Source organism: Zalophus californianus, chromosome 17 (assembly GCF_009762305.2).
Source record: "Zalophus californianus isolate mZalCal1 chromosome 17, mZalCal1.pri.v2, whole genome shotgun sequence".
Taxonomy (NCBI): Eukaryota; Metazoa; Chordata; class Mammalia; order Carnivora; family Otariidae; genus Zalophus; species Zalophus californianus.
In genome coordinates, this window is record NC_045611.1 from 54,927,977 (window position 1) to 54,951,631 (window position 23,655).

At 50.8% G+C, this 23,655-nt stretch overlaps 1 protein-coding gene across 2 annotated transcripts in view; it reads left to right on the plus strand.

Annotated features, from left to right (window-relative positions):
* The window catches only part of PPP2R1A (protein phosphatase 2 scaffold subunit Aalpha), a 40,987-nt gene extending 17,577 nt beyond the window's left edge, over positions 1–23,410 (plus strand). Inside the window, exons 3-15 of one of the 2 annotated variants that reach the window (XM_027618336.1) lie at positions 1,552–1,652; positions 5,713–5,945; positions 7,236–7,383; positions 7,496–7,651; positions 9,867–9,981; positions 10,091–10,161; positions 10,612–10,746; positions 16,396–16,569; positions 16,850–16,910; positions 17,540–17,694; positions 18,655–18,797; positions 21,246–21,337; positions 22,910–23,410. In XM_027618336.1, coding sequence (XP_027474137.1) covers positions 1,552–1,652; positions 5,713–5,945; positions 7,236–7,383; positions 7,496–7,651; positions 9,867–9,981; positions 10,091–10,161; positions 10,612–10,746; positions 16,396–16,569; positions 16,850–16,910; positions 17,540–17,694; positions 18,655–18,797; positions 21,246–21,337; positions 22,910–22,929 — 1,604 coding nt within the window. In that variant the 3' untranslated portion in view covers positions 22,930–23,410. Of the gene's footprint in view, positions 1–1,551; positions 1,653–5,712; positions 5,946–7,235; positions 7,384–7,495; positions 7,652–9,866; positions 9,982–10,090; positions 10,162–10,611; positions 10,747–16,395; positions 16,570–16,849; positions 16,911–17,539; positions 17,695–18,654; positions 18,798–21,245; positions 21,338–21,491; positions 21,973–22,909 lie in introns of those variants that run through there. The other variant, XM_027618337.1, reaches the window with a different exon arrangement.
* Positions 23,411–23,655: the final 245 nt, after the last annotated feature.

The following is a 23,655-nucleotide window of genomic DNA, read 5'->3' on the forward strand; positions in this document are numbered from 1 at the left end:
TCACCCAGCAAGAGAAGGTGGTCATCGGAGTGACACTGAGGTGGACGATGGACAGGTCTGCGTCGGAGGGGCGGGGAGGAGGCAGCCCTAAGCCTCTGAGACCAGGACGATGGGGAGGCTGGGAAGGCGCTTCTGTGGGGACGGGGACCATGAAAACGGGAGGTGCTGGCAGGTTCCACGTATTCGGCTTTCAGGAACACGGCTGGGCCAGAGAGTCTGGACTGAGGCCTGAGTTGAATACGAATTGAGGCCATGGATATGTACAAGGTCTCCGGGAGATAGAGAAAGTGGGGAGGGTGAGGTTAACTGTGTACGGAGAGGGCCAGGGAAACTGAGGCTGGGAAGGACCCAAAGGCCTGGTGGGCCCGGAGCCACACTGGCCCGCGTTCTCTGAAGCACTGCCTCGGGCCGGACCCCGTGCTGAGCTCTTCACAGAAAGACGTCACTTCACTTTGGTCTCACACAGCTCTGTTGGGATGTGGGCTGAGAAAACAGGCTCAGAGGTGAAGTGAATGGCCACACAGCCAGCCAGCGGTAGAGCAGAGAACCCACCATAAGGTGGGGAGGGTGAGGACAGCCCCATGAGCAGAGAGGGGGTGAGGAAGTGACCCAGAGCGTGGACCTACCACTTGTCACACCCCATCGGCCAGAGTAGGGTTCCTTGGCCTGCTGGCTGCAAGGGAGCCTGGAGAGGTCTGGCTGGGTTGCCGAATGCTTGGCCTAATCTCAGCAAGTTGAGATGCTAGGATAGATGCCAGGGATGTTAGCATCTTCTGCCACAGAGGTCAGCAGTTCCTACTGGAGCCATCTTCTGCCGCACAGGTCAGCAGTTCCTACTGGAGCCATCTTCTGCCACACAGGTCAGCCGCTGAGAAAGGCCTTTGGTTTGAGCATTAGGACACAGCAGCTCTACCTATACACAGTCATCCGTTCTTCCAGCAAATCTGGACTGAGCTCCTGCTGTGCTCATCTCTGGCAGAAACGGGGGTACAGAGAGGAGCCAGTCCTGGACTCCTAAGGACTCTGATAAAGGTGGCTTGGGGTTGAGGGGAGCGTAGAGAAGGGACGTGCCCTGGTCTGGTCAGGAAACCTGAACTGAATCTTGAAGGATGGAGAAGAATTTCTCAGGCTGAAGAGAAAGATTAGTTCTTGGCAGAGAAGGCAGTGCTGAGGGTAAAAGCTGGACCAAAGCGAAAAGCCTCCATTTACCAGGATCTGTGCTCATATGCATGGTCTTGTTTGCTCCTCACTGTAATTCCCGCTGAGATGTACGTTAGCACCCTTTTACAGGTGCAGAAATGGGTTCGCAGACTGGTCTCACTCACCCAGTGTCCCTCACCTAGTAAAGGGCAGAAGAGGGACTGTGGTGCTCTGTCCTCTGACCCAAGCCTGCACCTTGGTCTCTGCACCAGTCAGGGTGGAGGGTGGTGAGACTCAGGGCTGACGATTGGAGGAAGCAGAATGGAGCCCGCTTGTTCCCAGCTTGGGTCACTCGGGGGTTGGGGTCAGACTCGGCGTGGGACTGTAACAGAGTCTGTCTTGGTTCCACAGACACCATCTACGATGAGGATGAGGTCCTCTTGGCCCTGGCAGAACAGCTGGGAACCTTCACTACACTGGTGGGAGGCCCCGAGTACGTGCATTGCCTGCTGGTGAGTCTGGAGGCAGGGAGGTCCCCTGCCCACCCCTTGGGGGTCAGACCCAGGAGCAGGATGGGGCTCACGTTCTAGGAACAGGCAAGCCTTGGACATTCCCTTTAATCCAGCAGATTAGTAGTGGCGTTTCATATAGCAATACCAAAAATACACTTGTTTATCTTCCTGTTGGCTGGGCACTTGGCCCAACATAGAGGGCTTTGGGCTTGGAGGCAGTCTGAGTTCTATCACTTTTTTACTGTGTGACTTGTAAGAGTTACTTAACCTCTCTGTGTTATACTTTCCTCATCCATAAAATGGGAGTCATTAAAATGTGTCTTTTTAATTGATTTAAGCCCTTGGCGTGGTACTTGGCACATGGTAAATACTGTCAGGTGTTAGCTGCCAGTGTCGTTATGCCATAGCGTATGAGGTCATGTCCACCCTTTGGGGTAGGGACGTTTCCCTTTTTGTAGATGAGCCTCTGGGCACACTGAGGGGTTAAGCACCTTGGCCAAGGCCTCACAGGTAGTAAGTAGCAGAGCTGGGATTGCAGGTGCCTGCCTGTGCGCCCCTGTGCTTGGTGACAGCTAGGGACACAGAGATGGGTCAGATACTAATGGTAACTGCTGTTTGTGAGAAGAGCACGGGGGACTCCCTTGTCACCAGGAAAAGACTGGTCCTGCCATCCGGGAAGGAGGAGCCTCAGGGGTTTCCGAGTGCCTTGGTTTTCGTTGTTCCTCAGAGCCCCGGGTCACTGCCCCTGCCTGCTCTCCCCCTGCCACCAATAATCCTGTACGTCATGCTTCTGAAGACACGGTTTTATATTTGGCATCTGCACTTAATGATGTCTTAATTTTTATTAGTAGGCTTCTTCCTTTTAGTGGTGTATAAAATAATGGCACTTCTTAAAATTGGGGGATTTGGGGTTTGAACAGATATTTCTTCTAAACAGTGTTATTTCTGAAGAAATTAGATAATTGTCATTAAATATTGGTCTCGGCTTTCATCTGTGTGTACGTGTATAATTTATGTGTATGTACACACAGACAGTTGTATGCGAATGAGATCATTTCCTACATTTTACACAGATTAGGGCTGCTTAACACAAACATGATGAGGTCTGGGGGCCAGCCTGAAAAAGGGGTCCCTTGAGCTCCATGGAACTTTCTGCAAGCCCTGGAATTTATCAGTTTTACCGAGGAGAGAATTTGTAGCTTTCAGCAGCATCTCAGAGGACTTGGGAGCAGAAAATACGGATCCCATAGCTTCAGCAAGGGGCCTCAAGGCCCTCAGATGGTGTAGGACTCAGGCTTGCTGGGGAGCAGGACTGGAACCCTGGAGTCCTTGCCTTACCAGGTCATGGTCATCCCACACATATATTGGGGAAGAGTCACATGTCCTCTGGGACCAGTGTTCATCCTGAGGACCCTGGGCCAGGGAGCACTGGTAACCCAGAGGCCAGTCAGGCCCGAATGCTGGTGCTCCTTGGTTCCTGCAGGTGCCTTCTGCACAGTCACCTGTCATGTCCCCTAGGGCCCTAGGAGATGCACACTGGTGCTAGCCCCAGTTCACAGATGAGGAAGGAAACTGAGGCTGGAGGTCTGGTTTAGGTGAATTGCCTGAGCTGGGAAGAGACAGAGTCAGGATGCAAACCCAGGCTCCTGTCTCTTAATCACTGCCACTCCTCTCTCTTACGCCCCCCACCCCCCGCCAAGGGCTCTCAGTTGCTCCACAGGCTGATTAGAGCTGGACAGGAGGGAGGCTGGGGGACCTTAGGACCTGGAGGAGGCACCTGACCTGTTTCAGATGGGAAGGGGGAGCTGTCAGCGAAGGCCTCCTGGAGGAGGTAGCAGTGGATCTGGATTTTGACAAAGAGAAAATGGAAAATGGCTATGGTGCAATTTGTTCATTCCACGAACATGAGTACCAAGTATGGGCTTGGGAACCCAGAGGTGTGTCAGAGCCCATCCAGCCCTCGTTTCTCTGGAGAGGTGAAATGGAATTAATTTCACAGGGACCCGTGTAGCTACAGCACAACGATTGATTCTGTATCTACAACTCTTAACCCTTTTTGGAATCCTGGGTCGCTTTGAAAATCTGATGAAAACTCTAGAGCCTCTCCTAAAAGTACAGTGATTTTAGGAGGTTCACACCCCTCCTCCGCATGTTCTCTGGGTTTGAGAACTCTGCCCTCTCTCCTTCATAGAGGACCCACAGCACGACTTTTCATTGTGGGAAAGCATCCCTTGGAGTTTTCCTAAACATGCACCTTCCTGGGCCCCACCTCGGAGGATCTCATTCTGTTGGTCTGTGCTGAGTGAGCTAGGCCTCCTGGGTGATCACAGACCTCACTGTGCGAACCACCGCCTGCCCAACCCACTAGGGCCGGCACCCTGGCGCGACATAAGTACTACTTGGCCTTGGTCCCCAGGCCTTCGTTATGACTGGGTACTCTCTGAATGGAACAGGTAAATGGCAAATACTGATTGCGTACCCACCTCCCATGTGCCGGCGTGGGAAGCAGGAAAACCAGGAACAGAGAGAAATCCAGTCCCTTCAGTAGCCCAGTGAGACCACCTTCAGCCGCACTCCTATGAGACGGAGCCAGAAACCCTGCGATAGCATGGCTTTAGGACAGAGGCCACACACTGGCGGCCCCCAGGCTGGCATAGTGTCACATTTTCCTCTTGAATCACTGCCAATCTTTAGTAAATTTTTTTTGTTTATATTTATTGTAGTTAAATATACAAACCATTTTTAAGGGTACGGTTTTGTGGCATTAAGTATTTTCACATTGTGGTGCAGCCACCACCACCGTCTGTCATCTTCCCCCATTGACGAGTAACTCTCCATATCCCCTCCCCCCCCCCTGCCCCCTGGGGCCCACCATTCCACTCACCTGGTTACTCTAGGGTCTTCATATAAAGGAATCCTACAACGTGTGGCCTTCTCTGATTGCCTTATTTCACTCAGCATAATGTCTTCAGTGTTCATCCATGGTGTAGCAAATGTGTTAAATGAGATTTTTGACATATACACACCTGGCCCCTTTGGCTGCTTTTGGAAAACTGATTGCTTTTACCAGCTGTGTTTTCCTGGGGTGACAGTTGATGGAGCTGGGAAGCAGCTGTCCTTGCTAGGCTCCATGCCACAGTTTCTGCCTCTTTCTGTTGTCCCCACCTGCCACCTTTGCTCCTTGCTCCTTGCTCCCTTCTCTTGCCTGCTTGGGCTCTGGAGGCATTTCCATGTACGATTTCTTCCTGCCTTCTACACCTGTCAGGCCACACTGGACTTCAGACTGCAGATCTCCACACCTTTATTTGAACAGACTAGAATCACTTACGCCTCCCTTTATTCAGTCAGTAATTGCTGAGTTTCCGCCCTGTCCAAGGAGCCCTGCTGGGCTCTGGGGACATGTGATGAACCAGTCAGATGTCCCTAAAGGAGCACGACCCCTCCAGGCCTGCAGTCCCAAGCCTCAGGTTTGCCAGTCACGTGAGCTCCTGGGGCAGTCCCCTATCAGAAACCGCAGGCGTGCTTTTAACCCTTTGCAAGCTCGGGAACCAGGTGGCCTGGTTTGGATCCTGTCTTGTAGCTAGCACTAGCTTGGGCAAGTTCATTTAACTTGCCTGCCTCAGTTTCTGCTTCTGTAAAATGAAGACCATCACGGGACCTGCTTCATAGAGTCAATATTGTCCCCTGTTCTCTTCCACCCGCCCCCCCCCCCCCCCCGCCCCAGTCCCAGGTTGTGTGACACAGTGACCCTGCTTAGGACACCCAGCAAATAGATGTTCCAGTCAGTATCCATGATCATCCATGCGCTGCGAGGAGTCAAGGACAGCTGTGGCCCTCTGCTCGGAAAGTGGTAGTGGAATTGTGAGGATCATGGCCCTCAATGAAGCTCCTTCAAGGGCCTCTATGTGAGGCTCTTTGTTAGGGCTCTTCAGGAAGGCCTGCTGGTGGAGAGGTCAAAGAAGGTTTCTTTGAGGAGATGAGCCACGAGGGGAATGGGGTAGGGTTTGAGGCTGGGGCGGTGAGGAGGGGACCTGCTGTGACCTTGTGCTCTGTCCTGCAGCCACCCCTGGAGTCGCTGGCCACAGTGGAAGAGACGGTGGTGCGGGATAAGGCGGTGGAGTCCTTGCGGGCCATCTCACATGAGCACTCACCCTCTGACCTCGAGGCCCACTTCGTGCCGCTGGTGAAGCGGTTGGCGGGCGGCGACTGGTTTACCTCCCGCACCTCAGCTTGTGGCCTCTTCTCTGTCTGCTACCCCCGCGTGTCCAGCGCCGTCAAGGCAGAACTTCGACAGTGAGTCCCAGCCTTCCCTCAGCTTGGAGCCCTTCTCTCAGGCTTAGCCCCCACTCCTCCCCTCCCCCACCCCTCAGAGAGCAGCGTCCCTAGGCCTGGTCCAGACACGGCCTCTTGCTCATTTAGGAAATGGAGAAATGATAGCTTTTTCTCCCATTGAGCATCGTGAGGATTTACAAGAATGAGCACATACAAGATGCTGGGAACAGATCTGGCTCATAAAAGCACCTGTGAGGTGGGTGCCATTTCAGGCCTGCCCCCGATCCAGAACCCTCACAGATACACTGGCTCAGTTTGGCCTTCTCCTCCGCCCTCCTCCCCTTAGGCTTGATACTCCAGAGAATTCCTTGTATGTAAGACTCTTCTCCAGGAACAGTGACTGAAAATGCTTCTAATTGGATTAAAATTTCCCGTTAGTATGTGTTTCTTCCCCTCCCTCTGGACTTTGTTCACTCACCAACTGCACAGACTCTTGAGCAGCAAGCCCAGGCCCTGAGTTCTTACGCGTGACAGAATACTGCTTTACAGCTGCCCACGTGTGCTTGGAGGTCTGTGTGCATGTGTGCATCCCCCACACTCCTGAAAAGTAAAACCTTTGAGGGGCCCCCGGACAGCATCTTAGCCCAGCAACTTTATATGGTCAGAATGATACAGCCAGTACCTGCCGTTCACTAGGACTTACTATGTGCAGATCGGCTGCTCTGCTTTCACACACATTATCTCATGTAAACCTCATCATGACCTTGTGCGGTGGGAACTATCACCATGAGCTCCATTTTTTTTTTTTTTTTTTTTTTGACACTGGCTGAAATACAACGTTTTATTACTTTTATGTACAGAAAATTCAACAGCGTCCACTCAGCCCAGTTTGGTGGCCAGTTCTTTAGCCTTTGCCTTTGGCGATGCTTGGCGATGCGAGCCACAGACTTCGGGCCCAGGACGTTGCCTCCCCAGTGGCGGCAGATGTCGTCATATCTGTCATTGTAGTTGGTCCTGATGGCCTCCACCAGCTTTGCCAGGGCTCCTTTGTCTTCCGAGTTGACCTGTGTGAAGGCGACAGTGGTGTACGTCTTCCTGTGGACCGGACGGCCCGGCCTGGCCTTCCCCTTGATAATACCATGAGCTCCATCTTATAGGCCTGGGAAGACGCGGGGGCTCATCGCTTGTCCGGGGTCACTCAGGCAAAGCCAGGACTTGGCGTGACTGCAGTCTGCTTTCTCCTCCCTTCGTCTGCGTGCTGCTGTGGGATCCTAGGCCTTCCTCCCCCTGAGTCCCACTTGCACCCCCCAGGTACTTCCGGAACCTATGCTCAGATGACACCCCCATGGTGCGGCGGGCCGCAGCCTCCAAGCTGGGGGAGTTCGCCAAGGTGCTGGAGCTGGACAATGTCAAGAGTGAGATCATCCCCATGTTCTCCAACCTGGCCTCTGACGAGCAGGTGGGCTCTGCTCCCCAACCCCCTACTCCATCTAGCAGATCCTGTGTCTAAAAGGGACTCCCAAAGCTGACAGGTCTCTGTGGCCCTCACCTTGCTCTGACCCTCTCCCCAGGACTCGGTGCGGCTGCTGGCGGTGGAGGCATGTGTGAACATCGCCCAGCTACTACCCCAGGAGGACCTGGAGGCCCTGGTGATGCCCACTCTGCGCCAGGCTGCTGAGGACAAGTCCTGGCGCGTCCGATACATGGTGGCTGACAAGTTCACAGAGGTGGGGACTGTTCACAACTCACAGATGGGGAAACTGAGGCCCTCAGAGGGGTAGGGATGGGGCCACACATAGAAGCTGGGATTTTAGTTATATCCAACAAATTATTGGGTGTTTGAGGAGTAAGATCTCTGATCATCTGGCTGGGTCTCACTTCATACTGCCAACCCGGGTTGAGTAATAGTCGCAACTAAGTGCTGTGTTGGGAAGGATTCTGAAGCCACGTTCAGGTTCTGTGGAGAGCCCCAGAGTAGAGAAGGGTAGTATGTGTGTGCTCTTGGCCTAATCAAACTCTTCCCTTTCACAAAAGAGAGGGCATAGCCTGTATTAGTTTTGGGGGCTGCCATGACAAAGTACCACAGACTGGAGGGTACTTGATTCCCTCACTGTTCTGGAGATTATTCCAGGACTTTTTTTTTTTTTTAAAGATTTTATTTACTTTGTTGAGTGAGAGAGGAGGAGCAGAGAGAGAGGGACAAGTAGACTCCTCACTGAGCACAGGGCCCACCGGGGGGCTTGATCCCAGGACCCTGAGATCATGACCTGAGCCAGAATCAGAAGTCCGGCACTTAACTGACTGAGCCGCCCAAGCGCCCCTCCGAGACTTCTTTTCTTGGCTTGTAGATGGTCTTTTTCCGTATCTTCACATGGTCTCCCCTTTGTGCATGCCTGTGTCCTAATCTCCCCGTCTTATAAGGATTCCGGTCATTTTGGACCAGGGCCACCTTAAATTACCTCTTAAAACCCTGTCTTCAAATACAGTCACTTTCTGAGGTACTGAGGGGTTAGGGCCTGCAACATAGGAATTTTGGAGGCTCAGTAGTTCAGGCCATAGCACAGCTCAAAACTGGTCAGAATGACACCACCGGGCAGGCGGAACAAGGAAAAGATCCCAGGTCTCTGACATCCTAGGACAGGGCTCTTTCCACAGAGACTCAAGTTTGCTTATCCCACCATCGTGTGTGTTGAGCATCAGCTCTTTTTGTGGGTGCTGGGGATCCAGTGAATTCATATTCCCAGCCTCCCCAAGGAGCAGGCAGCCTGAAGGGGAGGGTCCACTGAGATAGAGGGAAACTGTCAGCCCCAAAGCCGACAGACCTGCGTGGGACATTGAGAAGAGGAGGTGGGTGCTGCAGCTGGTTCTAGAAGATGAGTGGGTGAGAGCTGGGGTAGGATTGTGTTCCAGCAAAAGGACAGCATGTGCATGGAGCCCTGGGAGTCCAGAACCAATGCAAGTAAGAACATTCAGGACTTGCTCTTGGGGGCCCCACGTGAGAGAAAGCTGGAGAGAAGCACAGGGTTCCAGCCTTGGGTGCCTTCCCACCCCGTGGCTCCCTGTTCCTGTGAGTGTGCTTATTTCCATGATGTTTGCTGGAAGGACTTGGAGCCTCAGGATAACATTTCCTGGACCATCCATGTTCCCCGTGAAAATGTTAGCACAGGGCGGCTGCACCCCGGAGGCTCAGCACCATGGTTAAAGACGATACTTCCATCCTCGGCTTTTGGACAGCATGAACTGGATCACACTGGGTTTTAGATAAAAGCTCAATGAAGGCAGGGATTTTGGAGTTAAGCAGTGCGCAGTGCCCAGGAGACACTCAGGAGGTGTCCTGTTTGTCTGAGGGGCAGCATTTGTCCCAGGTAACATTGGGCCCTTCAGAGTTTTTGTTTGTTGCCTGCTTAGTCATGAGCTGTCCTGCTTCCTGCTAGGTCTTCAGGAGCCAGCTTTGCAGCAGAACACAGGTGCCTTCCCTGGCATGCCTTCTTCCCCCTCAGTCTTGATGCATTTCATTTCGTTAAAAGAGTAATACAGGGTCGGGTGACCAATTTGAAAAATACAGAAGAATATAAATTAAAATTAACATTTAACTAAATAAAAAGGAAGAGCCATATCACTAGAATGTTTTTGGATCAGATAACAGAAAACCCCACCCCAAATAGCTTGAGCAGTAAGGAGACCTGTTGTGATTTTTAATGCAGACGACAACACTATGCGGTAGGTACTCTCATGGCCCTCATTTTGCTTTTGAGGAAACAGGCTCAGAGAAGCTTGGAGACTTGCCTGGGCTCAGCCCGTGGTGCTGGGAGTAGATCTCAGCAGTGATTCCAAGGGCCGCATTCTTCTCGCCCCCAATTCTGGTGCCTTTAACTTTGATTCTGGTCTCATTCACCCAGAGTCCTGCCCAGCCTTCTCACTCCCCCTGCTTTCTGTCTGCAGCTCCAGAAAGCAGTGGGGCCTGAGATCACCAAGACAGACCTGGTGCCCGCCTTCCAGAACCTGATGAAAGACTGTGAGGCCGAGGTGAGGGCCGCAGCCTCCCACAAGGTCAAAGGTTGGTGCTGGTAACCAGAACACAGCAAACGGGAGGGTGTCTGAGGGGCCCGAGCCAGAACCGGGACGTCAGGTCTCACCTTCCTCTGCCTCCCTTCCCTCTCCCACAGAATTCTGTGAAAATCTCTCAGCTGACTGTCGGGAGAATGTGATCATGACCCAGATCTTGCCCTGCATCAAGGTAACAAGGAGTTTGGTGGGAGGAATAGGGCAGATCTTAGCCTGCTGAAGAGGAGGGGTGGACATTGGGCTTTATGGACATTCAGAGGCAAACAGTCCCCAGGCTTCTAGGACTGGGCGGTCTTGGGTTGGAAGCAGGTAGGGTCCCTGAGTGCAGGCAGAATCTGAGGTTTGGGGCTGAGCTTGGAGAGGAAGTGCTTCCCCTCCAAAGTTCCAAGAGCTTTGGCCTTAGGGTGGGGGCCTTCTAGGAGCAGGGCTCATGGAGCTCTAAGCAGGCGGACAGATGAGAAACTGCCTTGTACTCTTGTGCCCGGAACCATCCCTGCTCCATGAGGGAGAAGGGCAGAAGCAGGCCAGGGCTCGGGCCTCGGAGGAGGTGGGAGTGTGCTTGGTCACTTGCTGCTGCAGGGGTCATCTTGACCCTGTGGCTCCACTTCCTTCTCCCTCCCAGGAGCTGGTGTCAGATGCCAACCAACACGTGAAGTCGGCCCTGGCCTCCGTCATCATGGGCCTCTCCCCGATCCTGGGCAAAGACAACACCATTGAGCACCTCTTGCCCCTCTTCCTGGCTCAGCTGAAGGATGAGGTAAGGGTACCGCAAAGGCTCGAGCTCTCGGTTGGCAGAGGTGACAGGTGGGTCAGCAACTTTCCCAGATTGGCCAGGAGTCTCCTAGAATCTTAACAGACACCCAGGTCCCGAATGAGTTGAATACTGGTGGGCACTGTGGACTGTGCATTCCCTCATTCACTTATTGGACAGTGTTTTGCATGCCCTTGCTCTGTGCTGGTTCTTTTTCTGGGTGTCAGGGATACCAAAAATACCCAAGACAGTTGTACTACTCAGAGAACTTCGGAGACTGACAGTAGAGAGAGCCGGATGGGCAATCCCATGATTCCATGATCATGTAGGTGCTGTGATACATTTGTGTCTTTTAAAATTTAGGTAAAGGTGCTGTAGTGAAGACCCCAAAATACAGTGGCTTACATAAGAGAATTAATTTTCTCACAACATTTCAGAGCTAGGTGGGCCTACGCTGCAGTTTAGCCCTGCTGACCTCCGCGCTCTCTGGGTCTGAGACAGCTGCTCTGGTTTTCACCACCCCCAGCCAGCATGGAGGCAGAAGGTATTAGGCAGCAGGAAGTGTGGTCCTCGTAAGGGCAAGACCCAAAAGAGAGCACCCATCAGTCTGTTCCCACCCCACACACCCCATTGGCCAGAGCCAGTCATGTGACCACATCTTGCTCTTCAGTTGGCCTGGAGCACAGAAGATGATTTGTGCTGGGTGATGGCTGGACAGGTCGTGGGGTGACAGCCAAGGAAGGAGTTTGGACTTGAACCGAGCGGTGGGCATTGGGAGGCACTGGAACAGATGTGGGGGTTAGACAGGAACCCTGAGGCTACTGTCAAAGAAGGAACGCAGTGGGGAGGCCAGCAGAGGTACAGGGAGACCAGACTGGTGGGAGAGAAAGTGTGGCTGCAGAGATACGGACGGGACCGTGTGCGGTGCGGCTGGTTTGCAGGCTCCCTGGTTCTTGTCACGGGGGTGACCAGGCAGATGGTGAGACGATTTGCTGGAGTGTGACTTCCATTCTGCCAAAGGCCCCAGTCTTCCTTCCTCCCTGCTCTCCCTACACCCCCCGCCCCCCAGCACACCCAGTACTAGGAAATCACGTCAGCTTGAGTCCCTGCCACTGCCCCCAGAATATCACGGTTTTAAATTCTGCTATAATGGGATAATCTCTCAGCCCCAGAATTATAGACAATGCGCCTTTTAAAGAGAAGCTTAGTAATCTTACTTTTGGTCATTCATTTGTATCAGTTGTTATAATTTAAACCATAATTTTTGTAATGACTTAAATTTTATGACCCAAGTAAAGTGCTTCACATATGTTTTCTTTTATAAGCATGCTTTTTGTAGTTATAACTTCTTATAATTTATATTCACTTCTGATGCTTAAATGGGGACAGCTTTCCTGGTGAGAGTCCCTCGAATTGGATTTTGTGTCCTTTTAACACCTCACCAGGGTCTTGGGGAGCATTTTGCTTTCTGACATCGAGGAGAGATCCACATTGAGCTTGAGTGTGAAGGTGAGCCCACATGTGCTAAAGCAGTGCTGGAGCCGGTTTCTGTGCCAGTTTCGCTGTTAGCAAGTGCTGCGTGGCGATCATACTCCGCAGCCGTGGTCTGTCCCAGCGCAGCTTCTCTCTTTTTTTTTTTTTTTTTTTAAGATTTTATTTATTTATTTATTTGAGAGAGAGAATGAGAGAGAGCACGAGAGGGAAGAGGGTCAGAGGGAGAGGCAGACTCCCCGCTGAGCAGGGAGCCCGATGCGGGACTCGATCCCGGGACTCCAGGATCATGACCTGAGCCGAAGGCAGTCGCTTAACCAACTGAGCCACCCAGGCGCCCCTGTCCCAGCGCAGCTTCTCTTGCAAAGAAGAAAAGACAAAAACCCATCCCGGTTTTCTTGGTGTGAGTTAGTCATCTGGCTTGTATTTGAGATTTCAGTTTTAGATCTGTGAACTTTATATTTTATATGTGATAAGGTTTATAAACTTATCCAAATAAAAAGGCCTTTTTCTGGATATGCCTAAAGTTACATGGTGTAAGGCATTGTATTTGTTTACGCCTTCTCTTCTCATGTGTTCAGGACACTGTGCCTTATGCACCAGGGGCTCAGGTGACCTCCCAGGAGCTGGGCAAGGGCCAGCCCTGTCTTTGAAAAGTGTAGGTTTCGGACAATCCAGGCCTGCTGAGTTAACCCTTCACTGCACACACTTACTCACTTGGTTTATTGGCTCATTTCAAAGCCTTGTTTTGTTGTTGTTTTATGACCAGGGTAGTTTGAACAAGGAAATAGTTTTCTGCCCTTCCTGAGGGTAAGTGGTGGTTTGTGGGAAAGCCCTCATCTGAGAAAGGCTTCTCCTGTCTCCGGTCTCTGGCTGACATGGTTTCAACAAGGAAATAGTTTTCTGCCCTTCCTGAGGATAAGTGGTGGTTTGTGGGAAAGCCCTCATCTGAGAAAGGCTTCTCCTATCTCTGGTCTCTGGCTGACATGGAGTCTCAGAATTATACCTGACCTTTCAGATACTCCAGCAAGGGTTGCTCTTCAGCTGTGGTCCAGGGTTGCTCCTCTGGGCCTTCTGAGGTGGGCTTTCTGATGCTCTGTGCCAGGGAGTGACATGCCAACTGGGGGAAGTAATTGGTCTGGCTCGTGTGTTGCTGCAGAGGCCATACTCAATTAGGTGGTGGTTTGTTAGATGCTCATTTCCTCCCTTGTCCCCAGAGGTGAGACTCCCATATGGGTACGTGCAGTATTTTCCATCTTTAGGGTTGTGTATGGCTAACCTTCAGGGAAAGTAAAGAGGCCCATTCACTGTCAGGACATTTCCATTCACAGCTCTGGATAGGTGCTAACTCCCTTAATTCTTCATCATATTTGAAAACAGGCCAGACTCTACACGTGGGTCTCTACACAGTACAGAAAGGCCATCACAGTGGTTTTATATGCCTTTCAGTTGTTTTTTTATTCAAATGAGACCTCAGTCCGGTTGATTTCCAACTTATCAAAGAAGAAATATCCCTCTTTATATTGGGTGTTGCTGATGCCTTCACACCGAGTGAGGGATAATGCGAGGCTCCCTCCTCACCCTTGCCAGCCCCGACTCTGACCACGTCTTGGTCCGCCCAGTTGACTTGGATCATCTTTCTTACATTCCCCTGGAGTAGATTCTGACACATGCACAGCCAAACTAACTTGCTTTCCTAGACTGGGGTTAGGGTGGCAGATGGGGCTGTTCCCACTCCAGAAATCTTTCTTAGGAAAAGAAAGAATAGGTATAATCTCTTAACATTATGACAGTTCAGGCTTTTATAAACATTGGGCACAATGTTTATAAAACATTGTCCCTTTAAGAAAAGCAACGTTGAGGGGGCGCCTCGGTGGCTCAGTCATTAAGCGTCTACCTTCGGCTCAGGTCATGATCCCCGGGTCCTGGGATCGAGCCCCGCATCGGGCTCCCTGTTCCGCAGGAAGCCTGCTTCTCCCTCTCCCACTCCCCCTGCTTGTGTTCCCTCTCGCTGTGTCTCTGTCAAATAAATAAATAAAATCTTTAAAAGAAAAAAAGAAAAGCAACGTTGAGGGGCGCCTGGGTGACTTGAACGGTTAAGCATCCGACTCTTGATTTTGACTTAGGTCAAAATGGCTTAGGTCATGATCTCAGGGTCATGAGATCGAACCCTGAGCCCCACATTGGGCTCCATGCAGGGTGTGGAGCCTGCTTAAGAGTCCCTCTCTCCTTCCCTCTGCCTCCCCCCGCCCGCTCCCCCCTCCCTGTCTCTTAAGAAAAAAAAGAGAAAGAAAAGTTGACTTAATGTTCAGTTATTTACATAAGTTGATACAATTTATGTAATCAGCATTTCACAAAGGTTTAAATCCACTCCCTAAGATTTAAAGCAACTGTCACAGAAAAGGGAAACCAACAGGGTGGTCAGTATTGGGATAGTTCCTCCCTCCCTCAGTATCCTTGGCTCTAGAAAGAAATGAACTAGTACGGTGTAGGGAGGGAAACGGTGTTGGTTCTGAGAGTTCTCCTTCAGCTGTTGGACTAGCCAGCAGGGAATTGTCTGTCTTCTGTTCCTAAATGAGAGCCTTACTGTGTTTGATAAAGGAAAGAGGCATTTGTCGGCAGGACTCTGGGGATTTTACTTGAGAGCTGCCAGCCGAGCCCCCCCTTGTCCTTTTCAGCAGTTGCGTTACTCTTCACTGCTTTCTACGTCTGTGTTCCCACCACCATGCTCGGGTTCAGTGATTTGCTAGGACAGCCCTCTCAGAAAAGCTCTCCTACTTGGGGTTGCTGTTGGTCACAGTGAAAGGATAAAGTCTGGAAAAAGGTGCACAGGGGAGACTCGGCATGAGCTGCCGGGTGTCCTGTCTCGTGCAGTCCTGTGGACGGAGCTTAGATCTCCCACGAATGACATGTGACAGCACCCACAGAGTATTGCCAACCACAGAAGGTCACCGTGTCTTGGTTCCCAGGGATTTTATTGGGGATTGGTTACACGGCCATGGATTGGAGCTGCCTGCGTGGTTGACCTCAGTTACTCGGTCTGCAGGCCCTCCAGAGGTCAAGTTGATAGCCAGGTCCTTGCTGTAAGACATGTTGTTAGCATAATGTCTGGCACAGCCCAAGTCTCCCAGGTAACCACAAGGATACTCTCACCAGATAGGATATTCCAGGGGATTAGAGATCTCCCAGAAGGTGGTCAGGGGCCCAACCCTTGTTCGGAATGTGCCTAGTTTGAGCACCCTGGACTTGCTGAGTTAACCCTTTATTGCAAAGCACACTGGTTTACTTGGTTCAGTGATTTGTTTCTCACTTGGTTCAAGTTAGAACTTCTTGTGATGTCTGCCACCTAGGAATATGTGATTTGACACAAGGATCTAGTAGGGCTTCTGTTTCGATTAACAACTAATTGTGTTTATGTGCCTTTTATTACAAGTTGTTCACACGCTTTATGGAAGTAGGTGGGGTACGTACGTGTGTATACGTATATACACGTATAGTGACATGTATGTGTGTATACATACGTAGTAAGTCAGTGCTCATAATACTGGTAGTCAACAGGCAACTGAAAAATATTTCCTTATTCCTTTGTGCATTCTTTGAGCAGAAATGTGTTGAGCACCTGCTATGGGCCAGAGACTGTGCCAGGCACCGGAGACATAAGGATAAATGAGACGTGCTCCTTACAGAGCTCAAAGACTAGCAGGGAGAGTAGAAGTCACAGAAGTGATTCTGATGAGCTCGGACACATCAGGCCTCTTGTGGATCAGATGCCAGCAGGCACTCTAATGACCTCAACCACCCCCGAGGCTAGATGCTTGCTTCCCTGTCACAGATTAACAGCCAGGGAGGGTACCGTCCCCTGCTGATGGGCTCCCAGCTGGCACCCAGCAGAGTGGGAATGTTACCACGTCTCTTTTTTTCCAGAGCACCATATTTCTGCAGTGATTCCTGCAGGTTCTTCAGAATGAATGAACATGTTTTGTGCTCTCTGGTGAGATTTGAAAACTGCCTCCCATAATAACCCATGTTGCTTGCTCAGGAGTTGCTGGGCAGGGCAGTAGCAGGCCCTCAGGAAGGGCAGCTTCTACGGAGTTGTTGGGGCTCAACTTTCTCGGCCCTCTTCTGGGCCAGGTGCATCCTCTCAGACCCCTGTCTTCTCCCCAGTGCCCAGAGGTGCGGCTGAACATCATCTCCAACCTGGACTGCGTGAATGAGGTGATCGGCATCCGGCAGCTGTCCCAGTCCCTGCTGCCTGCCATCGTGGAGCTGGCTGAAGACGCCAAGTGGCGAGTGCGGCTGGCCATCATTGAGTACATGCCGCTGCTGGCTGGACAGCTGGTGAGGGAGGTGGCTTGGGGTCAGGCCTCATCGTGGGCAGCGTGTCCAGGGCTATGACAGTGTCCCTGGGGCCTGTGTGGGCTGTCTGGGGAGTAGGAGGAGGGGGCACGGGGATTGGGGCTATAAAGGTGGGTGGACTTCAGTTAGAAAAGAGAAGGGAGAGGAGCCCCCCAGATGAAGCTGAGAAATACCCGATGGGTTTGGGTGGGGGTGTTTCCCTGGGGTATCGCTGGAAACTGCCCAGTCTCCCTTGATTCCTTAACCTTTTTTTCTTCTGCAGGGGGTGGAGTTCTTTGATGAAAAGCTCAACTCCTTGTGCATGGCCTGGCTTGTGGATCATGGTGAGTCTCTCCAGCAGGATGGGGGAGGATGCTGGTGCTCCAGGAAGGATAGATGGGCATTGGCTGGGGCTGGGAGGGGTGTGGAGTCACTCTTCCAGGCCAGCTGCTTATGTGGACCAACTCCTTGGCTTTTTAGAATCCTAGAGAAATGCAGGATGGGAGGGGGATCGAGCAGATCATGTAGGGGTGGACTGGTGCAGTGGAGAGAGAGAGGGTGAGGGCCATCGGGCAGATGACCTGGCCTGGAATCCTGCCCCCTGGCTGTGGAAGCTCAGGCACACTCCTTTGTGAAATAGGGGGCTTCTCAGTCTTTCGGGGCCATTGTGAGAACTGCTCATTGCTTTCACTGACGGGTAAAAATTAAAGTTAACATTTGTCTGTATTGTTACTGTTCTAAGTACTAATTACTAAGTGATTTGCTTGGGCAAGTCACTTCTTAGAGCTGTAGTTTGCCCATTTATAAAAGGCCAATAGTGAAACCTGTGTCTTGGAGCCACTGGGAAGATAACCCTACCTTTAGCACATAGCAAACCGTTTGGTTCACCTGCAGCTTAGTACCTAGGTGTGCGAGTGACTGTTACTCCCTGCCTGCTCACTCCTTCACCTCCTGAATCCCTGCCCTTCTGCAGTCTATGCCATCCGTGAGGCAGCCACCAGCAACCTGAAGAAGTTGGTGGAGAAATTTGGGAAGGAGTGGGCCCATGCCACTATCATCCCCAAGGTCTTGGCCATGTCTGGGGACCCCAACTACCTGCACCGTATGACTACGCTCTTCTGCATCAATGTGAGCGTCCCCACCTGCCTGCTGGCCTGTGCCCAGGGAACTGGGAGTACCTGGGAGAGGAGGGGTGGCGGGGGTTCTAAGGAAGACGTCTGGCTTGGGAGTGGGGACATGGTGAGGTTTGGGCGGGGCAGGGAGGAGTCCCTGAGGAACTACAGGCCAGGGGGTGGGGACCTGCATAGTGGGAACCCCAAGACAGGGAGGCTTGGCCTGCTGAGCAGTGACTGCCAGACCTTTCCGAGCATCCCTCTCCTCCACAAAGCGTATATGCATGCTTGCTTATGATAGTTGGTTTTGTGTGCAGGCTCTGGAGTCGGACCTACTCTTTAATTCCAGCTCTGCCATGTGTTAGTCGCGGACCTTGGGACATTTCCTAACTGCTTGGGTGCTTTAGTTTTCTTACCAGTAGAGCACTCGTGCTGGTAGTCACAGTACTTGTGAGGTGGTGAAGATTAATCTGGTGGTACATGCAGAGGGTTTAGAGCAGTTAATGTAATATGGAGCACGGGTTCCTTTCTATTCATTTAAATAAACCATATACATAACTAAAAATTAAAAGACAGAATTTAAAAACATATAGGTAGAACTAAGTGTTCTCTGATGATTTCTTCCCACATCTCGCCTTGGAGACCATCACACTAAAGGAAGGCATGCCAAGGGTTAGGAATCGGGCGCATCCCCAGAAGATAGCGAATATTCTGAGGATGGGAAAATGAGACAGGACAGTCTGGGCTGGGGTTTTCCGGGACAGGGAGACAGTGGTATTTGGGCATTAGTGGAGATGGTAGTTTCAGGAGAATCAGCTGACCCCGGGGTCGGTGAACCTGGGCTCAGAATCCCCCATGTTGCTCAGTGTCACCCTCAGGCCTGTTCATCCCTCAGGTGGCCTGGTCAGAGGAAGGGGGAAATGGGAGTTAACCATGAACTTTGTATAATCACCCCTCTGTCACTCACTGCCCCCAGGTGCTGTCTGAGGTCTGTGGGCAGGACATCACCACCAAGCACATGCTGCCCACAGTCTTGCGTATGGCTGGGGACCCTGTCGCCAATGTCCGCTTCAATGTGGCCAAGTCCCTACAGAAGATAGGGCCTATCCTGGACAACAGGTGAGGCTTGGATCCTCCCTCACACACTGGTGGGACTGGTTCTAGGCATCCTAATCTTTGGCCTTTGAAGTTGGAGCCTAGGGTTTGAGACCCAGTGTGTGTCTTCGCTTACTGTGTCAACTTGGCTTATCTCTTCACCTTCCCAAGGTCTTGGTTTCCTCAGATGTGGAATGAGAATTCCCATGGCCTATCTCATAGTGGGAGGGGACAGTGGGGTGGCAGTTCTGTATACTAGTAGCAACATGTTAGAAAATGAAATTAATAAATATAAATTATTTTTGTATATGTATGCAATTTGCACCAAAATCATCAGATACTAAGGAATAAATTTAATGAGAGGTATATCACATCTTTAGTGAAAACTATAAAACACTCACTGCTTTGAGAAATTAAAGATCTACTTAATATTCATGGATGGGATGGTTCCCCAAATTTATGTATGGATTCATTATAATCTGTCAGTCAGTCTTAGATCCTTTATTGAAAATTTGACAAGTTGATTCTGAAATTAACATGGAAATGAAAAGATCTGGAGTAGCAAAGGTGGTCCTAAAAAAGGAAAAGTTGGAAGACTTCAACTACCAGATACCAAGACTTATGACGCCACAGTAATTAAAAAGTGAGGTGTTGGCGCAATAATGTAGCCCAAAGAAACAGAATCAAGGGCACAGAAACAGACCTGTGTGTATATAACAGTAGGTACCACTGGAGTTCAGGAGGGAAATGTAGGTATTTTCATAGATGACTGGGTCAATTGGATATGCATGTGGGGGGTGGGGGGAACCTCCCACTTGGTACGTAAGCACATTAGAGTTAACAGACCAGAATCAGAAAAATAAGTAAAGATTCTGGAAGAAAACAGGACAACATCTTTAAGACTTGCAAAGATTTGTTTAAATTGCTCAGATTTGTTAAATAGCTCCCCATGGGAAGAGGCTGATGAGCTCACCTTGAGTAAAAGAACTTCATTGAGGGAGAACATTATGAGAGTAAAATGGTGAGCCACTGATGGGGGGAGGACGTATTTGTAATACATATTTCTGACAAAGGACTGATTTCATCCAGAGTACTTTCCTACTAGTCAACTAGACGAATGCAAGAGATAGGCAAAACCCAACTTGAACAGGTACTTCCAAAAGATCTCCTCGTAGCCAATATGTACATGACAAGGTGCTCAGCCTCATCAATCGTTGGGAAGTTATAAATGAAAAGACACCCCAGGGGGTGCCTGGGTGGCTCAGTCGGTTAAGCCTCTACCTTCTGCTCAGGTCATGATCCTGGGGTCTTGGGATTGAGCCCCTCAGCAGGGAGCCTGCTTCTCCCATTCCCAATCCCCGACTTGTACACTCCCTCGCTCTCTCAAATAAATAAAATCTTTAGAAAAGGACACCCCAGAATGGCTAACCTTAAAAAAACTCAGGGTCATTTGGTGTTGGTAGAATGGCTGGAATTCTCTTACACAGCAGTTGGGGCTGTAAGTGGTAAATGGGTACAGTCACTGAAAACTGGTAGAATCTAGTGAAGCTAAGAATGTGTTCACTGTGAGCCGGCACAACATGTCCATTTCTGGGCCTATATCCAAGAGAAGTGAGTGTTTATTTCTAGCAAAAGGACATTTGTGGTAGCTTTCCTCATACTAGCCATGAACTGGAAACAGCCCAAGTGCCTGTCCACAGTACAGTGGATAAACTGGTTTGTTCCTACAATTGGAGACTGTTCAGTGATGAAGACTCTTGCTTTGCTTAACAACACAGATGATTCTCCCCAATCTCATGTTCAGTGAGAAGCCAGACCCAAGAAAACATAGTCTGTGATTTCATTTATATCAAGTTCAAAAATAGGCAAAACAGATGTAGATGGTAGAAGTAAGAATGGTAGTTGTATGGGGCAGAGGAACAGTTTGTTAACTGGAAGGGGACATGCCTTCATTTCCCCTAAACACCTGACTTTCGGTGCGGGTAGTTTTCCTAGGGCCCCTTACTTGAAAGTAGATACCTCCCTTTGGCTCCCATTGGGCCAGGTACTTCTTTGGCACTTGACACTTCTCTGTTACTTATGGTCAGTTTGGTCTGTGTCTTCCTTCTAGCCCAAGCTCTCCATGGGCAAGAGTCAGGTGTTCGATTTACCGCTCTACTCAACCTCATGCAGAGTAGGCCTCAGTAAATACGTAAATAAAGACATCCATTTGCTGAGCCTCAGAGACTTGTGGGTCCTGTTATTCTCTGCCCCACTTTCCCAGACCGTCTGACCTCCTTTTGCCTATTCTGGACCCCTGAGACCTCTCTGTTCTAGTTTGTTAGACTTCCAGCCTACAAAGTAATTTCATCTCTGGGCTCACATGCCGTCTGTGTGTGTGAACCCCTCCTTGCCCAGGAGCCCTCTGCCTGCCTCATGCCCTCCTGCCCAGCTTGGCTCACCCCTTCCCTTGCCTTCCCTTTGTCCTTCCAGCACGCTGCAGAGCGAAGTCAAGCCCATCCTAGAGAAGCTGACCCAGGATCAGGATGTGGATGTCAAATACTTTGCCCAGGAAGCTCTGACTGGTAAGGCATGAACTCGGAGACCCCATTGGGAGGGTGGTCTGCAAGGATGGGCCTAGGCCTGAGAACAGCAGCTCCTGGGAGGGGGATATGCAGGAGCACTTGTGGGCAGAGGGCTAGCTGTGGTTCTGACTCCCTCCTGTTCCTGTTCCCCCAGTTCTGTCTCTCGCCTGATGCTGGAAGAGGAGCCAACGCCGGCCTCTGGTGTCCACCCTTCCCCCTTCCCCCCAGGTCCCTTCCTTGGGGAGACAGTGGGGGGACTTTGGCTGTCACTCCCTGTGCATGGTCTGACCCCAGGCCCCTTCCCTCAGCACGGTTCTTCCTCTCCCCAGCCTGGGAATCCGACTTCTCACTGTCCACCTCCCAAGAGGCTTGGGGGAGCCAAGGTGGGACAGGGCAGTGACCCTGGGAGGAAGGGGCCACTTCTGCCCGCAGGGGAGAGATGTGAGCATCCCGGGTTACTGGCTCCTGCTGCTGTAATGGGGACCCCCTACCCCATCTACTTCTCCACCTCCTTTCTCCCTTCTTCCTTTCCTCTCCCCCCCCAGTGGTTTTTTTTTTGTGTGTGTGTGTCAACTGTGCCATTTTTATTTTATTCCTGTTTTCCCTTTTCACAGAGAAATAAAGGTCTAGAAATAGCTGGTCCTCTGGTTTTAGTCCAGTAGCATGGAGGAGGGGTGCCACACCAGGAGTGTAGCTGGCTTCCCGGATAGAGAGTCCGTGAGGTTTCTGGCTGAAACCTAGCCAGAAACTAGGTTGTGATGCAGCTAGTTTCACAGACATTAGTCAAGTCTGTGGTGGTTCAGGGCAGGTGCCTTGAAGTCAGACTGCCTGGGTCCAGATCCTAGTTCTTTGAATTAATGGCTGTGTGACCTTGAGTAGGTTACCCAGGTACTCGAACTCAGTTTTATACTTTTAAAATGAGGATAATGATAGAATCTGAATCGCAGCGTGAGACTAGATGAGTTAATACATGTAAACTGGATAACTGTGCTGCATGGCATGTGAGAAGCAGTCAGTTGGAGTCAGCTATGACTTGCTGGAGAGCCCCCTGTGGGTCAGGCTCTGTCCCTGAGGAAGTCCCAGGAAAATCTGGGCTGTAACAGGGAGTGGGAAGGGGACTGGCAAGATGGGAACCCATGTCCCTCAATACCTGTTCCCCCATTTCTTCACTAATCAGTAGAGACACCGATTTGTAGCTGGGCACATGTCTGCCTGGCTTCAGGGCATTTTTCCAGGTCTCTCGACATTCCGTGTGATGCTATGACTAAATTCTGGCCAATGACACGTGGACAGAAGTGGTGTGTGCTGCTTCTAGGAAGAGTTCATAAGGGAGGAGGTATATGCCCCCTGCGTTTCCTCCTTCCTGCACTCTGGACTTCAGACCAGATGGCTGGAGTGGGAGCAAACATCTTGGGCCAGGAAGTGATCTTAGGAGCATAGGCCCAGCAAGGTGGCGGAACAAGATAAGAGGAGCCTGGGTCCTTGGTGCTGTGAAAACCCACACTGATGTTGGTTACCTGGGAGAGTTAAACTGTTTGAGTGACTGTTCATTTGGGGTTTCATCACTTGCAGGTCACCTGAATTCTAACTGATGCAGGGGCCAAAGAGCCCCGGAGAGAGGAGCAGGAGACTTAGTGGATGGTGGTACGTGTAAGGTTTCACAAAGGACGTGATACTGAGTGAAATTTTGCTCAACATGGTGGAGGGGAAATTGGCACTGGGTGGCAAAGCGATTTTACTGGCTCAGCCCTCATGTTACTGAGTCCTTACTGATTGTTAGGCCCAACTGTCCTTGGGGATGAGGGGTAGGAGATCCTGTTCCTCCCATTATTGGCTTATGTTAGTTTCATAAGAGAAGGACCTGTGGTTTAAGTTTGGTCCCCCACCCCGCACCCAACACAAATGTACCGTGCTTTCTTAGGATATAAATATTTGAAGGACTCACTGAGTGAAGAATCGATGAGGTTGGGAGGTGAGGCAGTATGGTCGCTTTCAGCCTGGTTAAATGTTCAAGTTCATTTGGCAATCCACCACTAATTCCTGAAAGAACATTCAAATAAAGGCTGCATCGTGTTTCATTTGTATTTTACTGTATAACAACCCCCCCAAAAAAATTTGTGATTTAAAACAATGAAAATGTATTATTCCTCATAATTCTGCAGTCTGAGCTCAGCTCAGTTGGAAGATTCCTCTGCTCCATATGGTATCTACTGGGGCTGGAATGTTCAAGGCGACTTCTTCACCCCCATGTCTGGGAGTACCACCTCAGCTGAGGCCTGGTACAGCATCTCTCACTGTGGCCTCTCCAGGGTGGCTGG